At 33.9% G+C, this 15,668-nt stretch overlaps 2 protein-coding genes across 2 annotated transcripts; one reads left to right on the plus strand and one right to left on the minus strand.

Annotated features, from left to right (window-relative positions):
- Positions 1 to 3,759: 3,759 nt before the first annotated feature.
- Positions 3,760 to 4,909, minus strand: LOC114184705 (putative ubiquitin-like-specific protease 1B). The gene is made up of 6 exons (XM_028072016.1): positions 4,865 to 4,909; positions 4,550 to 4,672; positions 4,315 to 4,443; positions 4,134 to 4,237; positions 3,958 to 4,048; positions 3,760 to 3,870 (listed from the first exon to the last, which is right to left on the minus strand). The coding sequence occupies exons 1-6, from the start codon at positions 4,907 to 4,909 to the stop codon at positions 3,760 to 3,762; spliced, it is 603 nt and encodes a 200-aa protein (XP_027927817.1).
- A 6,995-nt stretch (positions 4,910 to 11,904) lies between these two features.
- On the plus strand, positions 11,905 to 15,668 carry LOC114183582 (trihelix transcription factor ASIL1). Its single transcript, XM_028070655.1, has 2 exons — positions 11,905 to 12,941; positions 15,369 to 15,668. Exons 1-2 carry the CDS (start codon positions 12,053 to 12,055, stop codon positions 15,380 to 15,382), a joined length of 903 nt encoding a protein of 300 aa, XP_027926456.1. The 5' UTR covers positions 11,905 to 12,052; the 3' UTR covers positions 15,383 to 15,668.

Here is a 15,668-nt window from a genome sequence, read left to right on the forward strand (position 1 = left end):
ATGTATATAAAATTAATTTTTTAATAAATATGGTTAAATGAAGACACCTGGTAGTATAAAAAAACAAAAAGAATAAAGAACATTGTAATTACCAAAATTGGGTTAAATAGGTAAATTGAAAAAGCAACTTGTGATAATTTCTTTAGATTTGAATTAAAAATAAAAACTAATATCCCTGAACTCCTTAACTCCCATGATTATTGTGCTGAAGCTTCTTGAGAGTATCAATTTAGTCATGGTTTTGTTGCCTATTTAATAATGAATGGCCTCAGTGTCTCCTGTTGCTGGAGCAGTAGACGAGATCTATTCAGTAATACGTTACTTATATATATATATATTATGAAATGCTCAGTCAGTAGAGTTCCATTTTTATTTTTTATTCAAATTACACTTAAACAGATCTAACTACTCGAAATTACGTATGGAACAGGCATTTCAATACCATACCGAAGCAGCAAAAGATAACAAACAAGGTGTGTATGCTAAACATGCAGGGGAAACTGAAGCTCATGAGTTGAATGTGAAGTACAGTGCAATAGAGTGAAGTTCTGTGTGATTATGGGAGAATGTTACCTACCATTGTCGGGATCTTCACTGGAAGATGCTGAGAACAATACTCCGCGTAGGTGATGATTGATGTTGATGACGACCATGAATGACACTGAACTGAGATAGAGTCACATTCAATATAAAGGAGTTTGATCTCCTACCAAGCCAGTTCTAGAGATGTGAAGATCCCCAGAGTTCAATCACGAGGTTATGAAAACCAACAGTGGGCTAAAATCATGAACCAATTGAAGGAAGGTTTCTTCAAACTTGCCGCAAATGGATTTTGATAAAAAGGTTATGAATGTGTAGGAAGCGCAACAGTGGCCTCAGACAAGCCTAATTCTACCAGCAAACACCTGGAGAGGACCTCGAGTATTGGACGGCACTGCGTGTCCGTACATCGATGGTCCACTTGTTCTAAGGTATTGGAAATTACAATTGTTGCTCCAAAACCAAGACCACTCCATTTTGGAAACGCATTCAACTAGTTTGGGAAATTAGATTTTGGAACTTAAAAGTATTTTTAAATCATTTCTAATATTTAGTATTCAAAATATATTCATTTCATTTTTTTTTCCTTCTCCAACTTCCATTATGTGTTTTCGTTGGATTAGTTTTTCTTCTCTCTTATTTTCTGAAAGGATAATGATAGAATGCCCCGTTTTTTTGACCCCCAAAGTTACCCGCCTACGTGGCAGTTAATATTTTAATATTTTTAAAGCAGACGGTAGCAGAAACGCGTGAGAGAAGGTGGAGTGAATGGTGAGGTTGTGATACACGCGCAAGAGTGGATTAAGTTTGTGTTAGAAAAATAGAAGTTTGCTTTGCGGTTTATACTAAAGGCGAGAGTGCGGCGACAGTGCGGCGACAGTGCGGATTGCTGCCATAGCTTCGTGCGTCGAAGTGGAAGGCCATACAAATTTGAATTCAAAGGCCATACAAATTTCCATGACCATCAATCATCACCATAAAACTTCATTAACTATATGAAATTCAACATTGAATTAAAAATAAACTTTTCTGGTTGGACATTTAAGTGTCCTCTTCTGAGTTCATAAGTGCCTTTTTGCGTTGCAGTTTTTATACACCTAGTACTGCAACTGTTTTTGTAGTATATAATGATAAATTTCGACACAATCCAAAGGCCTTACAAATTTCCATGACCACCAATCATCACCATAAAACTTGATTTTATTTCAAATTCAACATTCAATTAAAAATAAAGTTTTCTTCTTCCAAATTTAAGTATCCTCTTCTGAGTTCATAAGTGCCTTTTTGCGTTGCAGTTTTTGTACACCTAGTACTGCAACTGTTTTTGTAGTATATAATGATAAATTTTGACACAATCCAAAGGCCTTACAAATTTCCATGACCACCAATCATCACCATAAAACTTTATTAAGTATTTCAAATTCAACATTCAATTAAAAATAAAGTTTTCTTCTTCCAAATTTATGTGTCCTCTTCTGAGTTCATAAGTGCCTTTTTGCGTTGCAGTTTTTGTACACCTAGTACTGCAACTGTTTTTATAGTATATAATGATAAATTTCGACACAATCCAAAGGCCTTACAAATTTCCATGACTACCAATCATCACCATAAAACTTCAGTAAGTATTTCAAATTCAACATTCAATTAAAAATAAAGTTTTCTTCTTCCAAATTTATGTGTCCTCTTCTGACTTCATAAGTGCCTTTTTGCGTTGTAGTTTTTGTACACCTAGTACTGCAACTGTTTTTGTAGTATATAATGATAAATTTCGACACAATCCAAAGGCCTTACAAATTTCCATGACCACCAATCATCACCATAAAACTTGATTAAGTATTTCAAATTCAACATTCAATTAAAAATAAAGTTTTCGTCTTCCAAATTTAAGTGTCCTTTTCTGAGTTCATAAGTGCCTTTTTGCGTTGCAGTTTTTGTACACCTAGTACTGCAACTGTTTTTGTAGTATATAATGATAAATTTCGACACAATCCAAAGGCCTTACAAATTTCCATGACCACCAATCATCACCATAAAACTTCAGTAAGTATTTCAAATTCAACATTCAATTAAAAATAAAGTTTTCTTCTTCCAAATTTAAGTGTCCTCTTCTGAGTTCATAAGTGCCTTTTTGCGTTGCAGTTTTTGTACACCTAGTACTGCAACTGTTTTTGTAGTATATAATGATAAATTTCGACACAATCCAAAGGCCTTACAAATTTCCATGACCACCGATCATCACCATAAAACTTTATTAAGTATTTCAAATTCAACATTCAATTAAAAATAAAGTTTTGTTCTTCCAAATTTAAGTGTCCTCTTCTGAGTTCATAAGTGCCTTTTTGCGTTGCAGTTTTTGTACACCTAGTAATGCAACTATTTTTCTAGTATATAATGATAAATTTTGACATAATCCAAAGGCCTTACAAATTTTCATGACCACCAATCATTACCATAAAACTTGATTAAGTATTTCAAATTCAACATTCAATTAAAAATAAAGTTTTCGTCTTCCAAATTTAAATGTCCTCTTCTGAGTTCATAAGTGCCTTTTTGCGTTGCAGTTTTTGTACACCTAGTACTGCAACTGCTTTTGTAGTATATAATGATAAATTTCGACACAATCCAAAGGCCTTACAAATTTCCATGACCACCAATCATCACCATAAAACTTCAGTAAGTATTTCAAATTCAACATTCAATTAAAAATAAAGTTTTCTTCTTCCAAATTTTTGTGTCCTCTTTTGACTTCATAAGTGCCTTTTTGCGTTGCAATTTTTGTACACCTAGTACTGCAACTGTTTTTGTAGTATATAATGATAAATTTCGACACAATCCAAAGGCCTTACAAATTTCCATGACTATCAATCATCACCATAAAACTTCATTAAGTATTTCAAAATGAACATTCAATTAAAAATAAAGTTTTCTTCTTCGAAATTTAACTGTCCTTTTCCGACTTCATAAGTGCCTTGTTACGTTGGAGTTTTTGTACACCAAGCACTGCAACTGTTTTACTAAACCAATCCAAAATAGCATGTGATCATTAGTGTATCTGTCAATCTACAAACTACATATTAACTCCAACAAATGATTAAACAATATATTCAATTGTGCCAACATAACTGACTTTATCTACCTGAATCTAACATCCCTATTATCCCTATGTAAAATTGTCTCAAAAATCCTCTGATGGCATTCTAACTTCTATATTCACAGTAGCTATTTCTTCAACAGCAGATCGTAGTGCTTAATTACTTCATCGCGAAGGACATTATCTTCATGTAAAACCCAATCACAAACGAATTTCTGCCTAATTAATTGCAGCTCCTCCTAAAAACAACATCAACACAATGTTACCAACTGTAATCTTCAAAGATACACAATAAACAATAAAACATATTATAACAGTCAACTTACATTAGTGTAGTTAGGCAGGGCTTTGCCATTAAATTGACTTACACCATCCCACATCTCTATGAATTTCAATACTAGGACCCCACAGTCATGACTGCCAAATGAAATACAACACAATATTCAGACATCATTAAGCAGTGCTAAATTACACTCATTGAACACAAAATGTTACAACTTACCCATTAGGTTGAATTGGAGTGTCCACACACAGCACTTCAAAAGATGGCTTCTTCTCCGATTCACAATTCAATAACATACACAAAAACAATTCCATGTTACGCGCCTGCCATATAAGTTACACATATTATGGGAAAAAATTAAAAAAAATTAGTGTAATAAACATATACAATTTATACTTACAATGTAGTTGTCTATCCTTGTGCGGTTGTTTCTACTATGTCCTAGGGAATCAAACACAAAAAATTTCATCGTCTTAAGGTTCACACAGTAGCACCACCAATGATCACCATGGACAATTGGAGCAAACAACTACAAAAATCATACAAGACTTAATTATTTATCATACCTAAATAACAAAAGGCGTCAACTTCCATGGCAAGAAATAATAAATCTTCAACAGTAATAAAATGTATACAAATTCAGCGCTAAGGATGTCCTCCATGCCAACCAGCAAGCTACAAAAAAAGGTATTATAGTCACTTAATTTCCAAACACGTCTGTTTGCAATTCTTTTATTGCTGTCATGTAAAAGCCAATCCTGCATTCCACAACGCACTATGTCAATTTCATATAATTGTTATCAATAGATTATTCATGCGAACAATATATTTTGTGTCGACAAAATTAATTAATCGTACCTTTCAATGAAAATAAAATACACATTGCATTATTAACTATTCATATAACAATTTCAAATTTAGCATGAAAAACATCATTTCAAAACACTTACTCGTTCCTGTTCTAAAACTTTATCTTTTCTACTCTTTCCAGCCATGATTCATCAACAACCTATCAAAATTTATTAATAATACAATAAGGAATCACAACAAAAGAAATTCAACAAAAAATACACTTCACAAATCAAGGAATCATAAATTACTTCACAAATACAACAACCTTCTATGACAGGAATGAAAAATAAACTTCAGATGTCCAATTCGAGAAATTACTTCATATGGCTAATTACTTCATATGACGGGAATCAACAATCCAACAAACGCATCATCAACAAATTGTCATATTACAAAACAATATAACACCAAATAAACTAATTTAAATTTTGAACTTCCGAACACATACTTGGATAACCTCATAGACGAAATTAACAAAGTGCATTATAGGGTATTTCCACTTCAAAACACATTCATGTGTGCGAGGGACATATGGATCATCCCAACCCTGACAAAACCATCAATATTAACAATGGACGACAAGATAAACCAAAACAACCCTATACGCACATTTTGGGGTTTCACTACATTTATCAATTGTAATGGCAAAATGGCAGAACATGCTAAACCCCGTTCAACCCAACATCAATAATGTACCAGCAGCCAAGTTAAAAAAACCACATTAAATCTTCGAATAGGGGTTTTCCACGATAACCTACCGGAGAAATCTTCGTTCCGTGAATGGCCTTAATCAACCAACAACTACGCCAACGAGAGACCGCCCAAGCAATGAATCCAACGGTAACCACCACTTTCCGCGGAACCCGCCGCCTCCAACAACCCAAACCACTCTCCGCAACTCCGCTATCCGCTTCCACTGTGACCCACAACACCAACCTTTATGGAACGATAATTTTTTTGGGAAGACAAAGCCTTGCGATTGAAATGCCTTTCTGCGTCTCTGCTCGAAGAAGAAAGTTGAGGAGAAGAAGAAAGTTGACGGGAAAAAGAAAGTTGAGGGGAAGAAACGAGGGAAAATAGAATGCCCAATGTGTTTTTTTAAAAAGTTTGTCCAATCAAAGCGCGTGCACTTTACGCTACTTTCCCAAACCGCTGCCTCCATTTCCCGTCTGCTTTAAAAATATTAAAATATTAACTGCCACGTAGGCGGGTAACTTTGGGGGTCAAAAAAACAGGGCATTGTATCATTATCCTTTGTGAAAACTAATTTTGTTTTGCACTCTTTCAAAATCGAAAATATATATTTATATATAAACTAATTTTCATTGCAATACTGAAAATTTAACTAAAAGTAAATATATTTCTTTTTTTATAGAAACTAATACAATGAAAATTTATTCGATTCAAAAATTACTTTATTAAATGTATAATAAAGATAAAGAGTTTGAAAAAAATGATAAAAGTAAAACAATTTTAAGGAATAACAGATCCTTTAATGGATGTAACTAATTTAAAGCTATTTCGTTCTGCACTTCAACAGGCTCTATATGTATTCTCACATGATAGTGAAAAGACAACAATACCCTTAATATATATAAGGGTTTGACATATAATTTTGTGGAGAGGTAACGTCGAGATACAAACAATTTTCGCCTTTATGTTAATGAGATGACGACCACCTTAGATGTGTTGGCGTTGTTTTTCATATCCATATTGTGTGACAATTCTCCACATATGTTATGTTAAATTTCATTACAGCTACAATAATTTTGGGTAACTTGCTAAGTGTGGACATGGGTGATGCCATGACAAATATGAGGCAGTGTTGTATTTCACACATAGGCTAAGTTGGCTCCGTGAGTTATAAGAGGAGTGTTCTGCCAATTAGAGATGAGATTGTTGTTCCATGGAATTATTTATCGTATCTTGTGAGATGCACAATAAATAAATAAATAAATAAATATATATATATATATATATATATATATATATATATATATATATATATATATATTTGTTCGTATGGTAGAAGAAGAGCATCAAAGTGTAGTACCATATCATCGTTGTCATGATGATGGTCACATAAATTCAGGGATGTCAAGAAAATTCGTATTCATGGATATCTGTGGATAAAATCTGTAATAGGTAGAAAATAAATATTGAAAATGGGATAATGAGTACATGTATTTTTTTTATAACCGCATGTTAACGGGATACGGGTATCATAATATCTGTATCCGTGAATACTAGTACGCGTTATACTTTAATTTAAATTAAAAAAATAAAAAAATGATTAAAACATTAATACATTAATTTTTAATGGGTTATTTTTTATCAATTTGTTTTAAAAAAATCTCCATTTATTTGTAAAATTCATTCAACATTATTTAAATGGATTATTTGCACTTTATTTGAAATTTATAAATGTTATGCATTGTATTTTTATTTGAAATTATGATTAGAAGTTGTTGTTAAATATTAATTTTTTTTTATAAATACCCGCGTGTACCCGTGAATATTCATGAATATTAAAAAAATATGTGGGTACTCACATAACAGGTACTCAAACGGATATTGGTATGAATACGGGACAAATTTTGGTCCGACAAATAGGATATGGAAGTGCTACTACCCATACTTTATCCATTCCATTAACATCCCTACATGGCCAATTAGCTAATTTGTTGACCTACATTTTTCGTGTACTAATTGTATGAAAATTGTTAGTGAACTTAAATTCGATTTAATGGCGAATTTTTTGGTTTGATGTGACTACCATGTTAAGTTCTTACTTCATGCAACTTATCATTGTTTGTCAGAATGATTTTTTATTTCATAGAAATGCATCAAATATAGTATGTCACAAATAACAACATGTTTCTAATGAAAATTTGTTCAAGTAAATAAATTAACACAATCCAAAGAATATACAATATATAAGTTAACCATCTAAAAAAACTAATATAACGATGTGTAACTCCTAATAGTTAGACAAATACTTGCATCTAACTAACATGGAATGATGATCATAACTTCACTCTAGTAACAATAGGTAGACTACAAATTGTCTACAATTAGTACGGGACAACCATCCAACAATTTCAAAGGAATGAAAAACCTGAGAGGAGAAAGGTGCAAGATCTATTGAGACCCACCATTCCTTTAGCCCCGATGGCCAAACCGTTCAAGAGAATGTTGGGTGTGCAAGTTAAAAGAAGCTGGTGAGAGGGTTCAATGAGATCCTTCACAAGCTCTCCTTCGCCACTAGTGCAAAAATGGAATATTAGATCGGTTCTGGAGCGTGTATTAAATTGGTTCCTAAACCGATCTAATATAAGGCGATGTAGTATGTCTATAAGTTATTAGATCGGTTGAAAAAAATCGATGTAATATATCAATATTAGATCAGTTTCTGTCATCCGATATTAGATCTTATTGTTTTTTAACAAGTGCTCAACATGTTAGATCAGGTAAGACCATAACCGATCTAATACTTGCTATTTTTTTTAAAAGTGCGTTTTGTAATTGCAACTAACCAAAACCTGTTGCATTCAAAACCAAATAAATACAGACAATGCAGTTCCAGCAGTTTATAGAGTACATAATTAAACAACAATTCAAATCCAACAATGGATTTGACCAAAATATTTCCTAAGTGAAAGAAAACTAATGCAACAAAGGAAAATTTTTACATATAAACATTTTTAAGCTACAAGAAGTATTTGGCCCATTCAGTCCTTACTTCATCAATCTTCTCAGATCGTAATAGTTCAACATTGTTAAAAACCTGTAGTTCAAAGCAATGAATGCATATTAATTAAGTATTTCATAAAAACATGCTTCAAAGAGGAGTCTTTTGATCCTTACCTCATCCTAAGAATCTTTCAGAGCAGCACGAACTATGGTCCACATCTAGTACATGACATAGTATCCACACTCAAAACTTTCTTTTTGGATATTACACTAAGAAGATCAAATTTATAGTAATTAATATATGAAAAAAAGTACAAATCATACAATATAAAAGATGGAAACTTATACCTTAGGAGAAATCACTTTGAAATTTTGTGAAGATGAAGTTGATTTACCACCGAACACATTGTACACATTCAAAGCACTAAAAGTCACTAGTCAATTACAACATATTTCATGACATAAATAACACATTATAAAGGGACTACAACATACCTCTGTAGTATATTTCTCATGGCTGAGGGGATGGATTTGTGCAATGAGCATAACCAAACTACAATATTCTCCATTGGACAAATAATCACCAATTGCCAATGAGACCTAAAAAGGAAATATAATTAGTGATTTGAATTAGTTAATTAATAGCTAAAGTGACTAAGATGAACTTATGCATGAATATAAGGTGCCATGTAAATTCTTTTCTTTGATTTCCCCATCCAATTTTGAATGTACGTCTGACATTCCATATGTTTATTTCCAGACTTTTGTATATGCCAAGGCTCAAGGAAACCATAGACATCAACATTCCCTGTTTTGGAAACATATTCGTTTAAATACCTGCATTCAAACCATTAAGTTTAGAGACAATTATCGATTTCACAATATAACATAAAATGTACTCACAGTATCCATAGTTGAATAATAACTATAATGTTCAGCATCTGATGCCCCTGGATGATTTCGTACACATCGTTCATATGGATATATAATGGTATATCACTATTGTCAACACCGAAGACTGTTTTATCTCAAGGAATGGCAAATGGTTTTTGAAAAAGATCTTCCATTTGCATGCCATATAAGGTTTTTAACATCATCAACATTAGCAAATAAACGCTTAAATCGAGGTATGATTGGAAGATACCATAACGCTTTTGCAGGAGGACCCTTCTTCATGTTATCTTCATCATCATCATCATCATCATCATCATTATCATCCTTAACTTTGTATCGCGATACTCCACATCTTGGACACTTAGTTAATGTTTTGAAATTTTTTCTATAAAGAATACCATTGGGACAAGCATGAATTTTCTAGTACTTCATACCCATCGGACATAGTATCTTTTTTGCCTCATAATGATGGGTTGGCAATGTATTACCTTTCGGGAGCATTAGATGCAATAATTCTAGTAACTCACTAAAACTTTTATCAGTCCACCCATTTTTGGCTTTAATGTTAAATAATCTTAGTGTCGATGACAAATGAGTGAAACTCGTACAACTAGGATATAAAGTCTTTTCCGAATCATATTTCAATGAATCATACACGTGTGCTGTACGAAAATTTTATTTTCCAATATCTTCAATCATATCTTCCATGATCCTCACAATATGGATTAAACTCTTGACTTTGAGATAAGGTTGGAAGTTGTAAAACTTCGCCATGCCAGGTCCACGTTGTATAACTCTTCAGGATACCATCACATAAAAGATGTTCTCGTATCAACTTAACTTCTTGTCGTCTCCCATTCAAACAATTAACACAGGGACAAAAATATTTTCCATTCAAGGCAGTCCCATGTCGTTCAACAAATTTTAGAAACTCTTCAACGTCATTCTCATAGACATCACTGATTCAAATTGTATTCATCCAACTTCGATCCATTACTACACGACATGAGAAGTTGGTTTAAATAAATATTATTGATGTGATAAAGACTTAACTGCTTCTGCAAATAGGTGCTCTCATTAGTGACTCTAATTACGATATACTTTTATTATATTTAGTGACTCAACCGGTACTCTTAACTGCTTTTGCAAATAGATAAATGAATGAACTTGATAAAAGATCAAGTTCATAAAACCAGCCACAAACATAAAATCCACTCTTATGCTTTGAATTTCAAAGTAAATTGTTTGGAGGAACTGACCAATTTTATGTGCACTAAAATTCCAAGAACTAATTTAACACATTCACCAAAATTCAAATCCCAAAAAGGCAGCCAACAATTTCAATGTAATGAATGAAGTTTGGAGGAACTGACCTTTATCAATGCAAGTGATGGTAATCTTCCAATGAAGGTAGGAGTGAAGACGAAAAACAAAACAAACAAAGAAGCGGTGACAATAGCTCAAGCACCTTCAAAATGAAGGTAGGACGTCAAGCAACAACGACAGTAGCTCAAGCATCTTCAACGGAGGTGCGGCAACTGCAACGTCAAGGTGCAATAGCTTCCACGTGAGACAGGGATTTCTGTCGAGGTCCTTCGTGGTCTTTCAGAATGTTGTCGAGGTGATTCGTGGTGCGGCGACAACGGAGGCTCGTGGTGTGGCGAAAACGACAGTTCGTGGCGTGGAGGTGGTGGTTCGTGGCATGGAGGCTAGTAGAGCAAAACGAAGAGGGATTCATGGTTTGCAAACGGAGAAGAAAGCAAATGTGCAGAAAAACAGAGAAGAAGATGAACAGTGGAAAGCGGATGCACAGTGAGGCACGAGAGAGGGGAAAGGGTTTCGTGGGTTTGTGCAAAAAAACATTACATCAATTATAATTCTAACCGATCTAATATTTAAAAGCATCACCTTTTTTTAATTTAAAAAAATAACGTTAGATCGGTTCCCCCTAAACTGATCTAATGTATACATGTTAGATCAGTTCCCCACACAACCGATCTAATGTAAATGAAGTTATTTTCAAAATTACCATCGCGTGAATTGTTAGACCGGTTCCTATACAACCGATCTAATGTGCCTGATCTAATATCCCATTTTTACACCAGTGCGCCAACCCCTTTTACCATGGTAGATTTTTAGGTTCAAAAACATCCAACCCGAAAGGTATTTCTGCATAAATACATTTAAGAATACTCAATCGGCATAAAATTTTTTCGAAACATCCAATTCAAAATATATTTTTTTATACTTTTCGGATTGAGTGTTTCATAATATATTTTCAAATTCAAAAATATCTTCTAGAACATCTAATAAAAGAATATAAAAAATAAAGAGTTGTAGGAATTTTTATTAAAATTTTAAAGAAGGATAATTTGGAAACTACCACTTTTATGGGGTGCATGAAGAAAAAAGTGGATGCAGAAAGCAATAGCTTGAAGAAATGACCCTAATATGGACCATCTCAGACCCAACCGGAACCCGGGGCCTATAACATTTCGAAAATGATCTGGGCCCACAAACATTCCCTAACCTACAAAACAAAATAAAAAAAAAACATAAAAAAACAGTGCTTCCCACACGTTAATCGCCAAACGTCGTAGCACATAGGCAAAGGTTCCTCAGACGAACCGAACTCACCGTAACACCAAATACCACCGTTAATCTAAAGCCACCGAGCCCCAGCCACCGCCACGCGCATCATGGACTCCATCGCCGGAGCTCCGCCTCACACAGCAACCCCTCCGTCGTCTCGGCCGTCGCCGTTTCCCGGCCGGGAAGACTGCTGGTCGGAGGAAGCCACGTTCACGCTCATCGAGGCATGGGGCGAGCGCCACCTCGAACTCAACCGCGGGAACCTCCGCCAGAGGCACTGGCAGGAGGTCGCCGACACCGTCAACGCACGTCACGGCCACGCCGGCGCCAGGGCCCGCCGCACCGACGTGCAGTGCAAGAACCGCATCGACACGCTCAAGAAGAAGTACAAGATCGAGAAGGCTAGGGTTTCCGATTCCGGCGATTCCGCCACCGCCTGGCCGTTCTTCCGCCGCCTCGAGTTCCTCATCGGCGACAATTTCCCGGCGAAGAAGCCCTCCCCGCCGGAGTCAGGCTCCGCCGATCGACGGAGCACTCCTCCGGCGAAGTCCCCGGCGTGGGCCCTCATTCCGGTGGGTCCTCGATCCCGCTCCCAGAAGCGGCCGACGCCGGCGGCGCCAGCGGCAGAGAGCGTTGCCGACTCATACTTCCGGCGGAATTTCTCGGTTTTTGCGGCGGCGGCGGCGGCCGCCGCGGAGGCTGATAGCGATAATTCGAACGGTTCCAAATGGAGCAGTGGGAGTGAGAAGAGAGAGAAGAAGAAAAGAGGAAGGGATTGGGAATTTGGTTACAGAGAGGTTGCAGAAGCGTTGGAGAGGTTTGGGGAGATTTATGAGAGAGTTGAAGAAGCTAAACAGAGGCAAATGGTTGAGTTGGAGAAACAGAGAATGCAGTTTGCTAAGGATTTGGAAACCCAGAGAATGAAACTCTTCATGGAAACTCAGCTTCACTTGCAAAAAATGAATCGCTCCAACTCCAAGCGTTCTTCTGCAACTGGTTAGTTACCCTCTTTTCTTTCATGCCAATCACTGCATAAGAGACAAAATTCACAGATAACAAAAACCAATTATCATCAACCACTGTTTGATTGGTTACCTTCTTACTTTCTTCTTTTATGAATACTATAACTTTATTTAATGTGATTATGCATTTTTAGTTATTGTGCTGTTGTTATTTATGTGCTATTTTGATTGATTGTAATTAATCTCTTTAGTTATAGGTAACAGTATTTTCGTGGCGTTGTTGTTTTAAAGCCAGATATTGGCTCTGAATCATTTGTTTAATGATTCTCATAACGGGTATCTCGTATAGCATGATACACCTTTCTTTTGAACCTTACATGTTAAAGTGTTTTCTTCAACATTTTCTTTTGTTCATTCTGAGTTCTACCCAGGCTTTTGTTGGCATCTGATTTTTGAAGATGAGGATTTGTGCTATCTCATGATATTTTTAATTACAAATGCATGTAAGATTCAAATGGTTGAAATCCATGTAAACCTAATCACAAATATGTGCCTCGAAACTCTTTGAAAATCAGCCATACCAGTAATGTGTTTCTGTCATCAAACTTCACATCTATTGGTCATATTTTTTAAATAAAAGGCGAATCAGAAAATTTTGCTTTAAGAAAAGAGTTTTCTATTATCACTACAGAGGTCAAACTCTGTCTCTTGCATTAGAACATCTGCTTCAGAACTTCAGCTGCAAGCCTATTTTCGTTTGCTTTTTCTTATTTTCTTTGTTTTGAGAGACACTACTGTGTTCCCATGGTAGAAGAAAATGAATGATGGATGCAGTTTAGTACTTAAGATTATGATTGATTCACAAGTAACAACTGCTGTGTGCAGCACTGAAATGATTAAATTTACAAAAGAAAAAGCATAGCACACTTAGTTGTAAATTAAAGGCCAGTAGTCATTCATCGAATTCCATTGTCATAAATTTAACATGAAAAGTAGCGAATGGTGTTTTTTATTCAGCAATTTTTTATGCTTATTATCTTATGATGATATGGGACAATAATGGAACATTTTGATTTTTGTTAAGAATCTGGGTTAGCAGTGAACTGCTTGAGCCATAGTACTATTTGTTGTTCTAAATACAGTGATGGGCATATAATAATTAGAAATCTTGCAGTATCAGAAAATAGTGAGGTAAAGTGAAAACCCATACATTTGAAATAATTATTAAGGATTTAAAAATGATATAATCTAATAGGTAGGAATGATATTAAAAAACATTAAAATAATATAGAATGGTGTTAAAAATAATGCAATGATTATCTTTTTAAAAAATTATTTAGTAATTTTGGAATAAAGTCAAATTGTTCAATAGCTTATTTTATTAAATAAATAATTAGTTTTATTTATTAAAGAATAAAAGTGTTCTGTGAAACATAGGTTATATATATAAATGAAAATAAATATTTTTAATATTTTTATTATGTCATCAAGATCAGAACAAAATAAAATATTTTTTAAAAAACAAAGAATAAAAATACTTCAAAGAAACTTAAAAGTTAGGAAGATTAATTTCTGTTAGTTGGATCATTTAAAATCAGATTAAATAAAAAATGTACTATATTTTACTCATCAAGACCTCCTCCACTTTTCTTTTACTAATTCGGAATTATTGATGTGGCATGGATCGGCAACCTTATTCTATATTTTAATAATGATATTATCTTTTTTTAAATATATTTATGAAAAATTTGTTTGACTCTTACTTTAAACTTCTACAGTTTTTTGTTTGTTTAAGTGATATCATAGTTGTAGCAGTATTTTTAGTACTATTTTTTTTCTTAATAACATGTTTACAGTGATAGTCTTTTAATAATGCTGTTTGCTTTGTATATCAAAATACTATTATTTTAATAGACTACTTTGATAATAGTATATTAATATTTCTAATGTATTTAAGTCATTTAATATTGTTTCTATCGAAAATATTTTCATTCTTTGTTTTATTCTTCCATAATACTTAAATTCATGAATGTTATAATATTTTAGAATTATTTTAACAAACTTACACTATAGCAGTGGAAGGCATTTTTTATAAGGAACCGTGAGAGGCATTATTATATTATTTGAAGTTACATTATATATATATATATATATATATATATATATATATATATATATATATATATATATATTTTAAGTAAGATAAATGTACTAGGCCAACCAAGCACACACACTCATTAGCTTGAATCATATTTCTTGGTTTTTTTTTCTTTGTTAGAGACCATATCTGGTATTTGTATTACATGGTTAAATCTTTCTCATATAGCTTTAGTTGTCGGATGTGACACTGATTTATTATGTTTTTATTTTTTTCACTGATTTATTATGCTTTTTTTTTTCTTTCCCATGTTGGAGGTAGTGGAATGAATCTAATGGGTTATATTTCTCTGTTCCCTTGCAGACAGTGTCTCATAGCAAACGGTGATGGAGACTCTGATCCAGAACAACAGAAACACATTACCATTGGACATGGAAGCATCTTTAGCCTTTTTATTTTTTTAATGAAAAAGGAATTTAGGAAAGGTATTTTTACAGTAAGGTTTTAATTTGGTCGTGTTCTAGAATCTTAGTAGTCCAAAACTATCTTTATGTGCAGTAAATTTACTTTATCTGTCTTCTTCCAGCATTTCAACAAAAATGAACAAAGGGGCTGTGAATATTCAATTGGAACTTTAGTTAACCAGTGTGTTTCTCCAAAAAA

This window comes from Vigna unguiculata, chromosome 5, assembly GCF_004118075.2.
Source record: "Vigna unguiculata cultivar IT97K-499-35 chromosome 5, ASM411807v1, whole genome shotgun sequence".
NCBI lineage: Eukaryota > Viridiplantae > Streptophyta > Magnoliopsida > Fabales > Fabaceae > Vigna > Vigna unguiculata.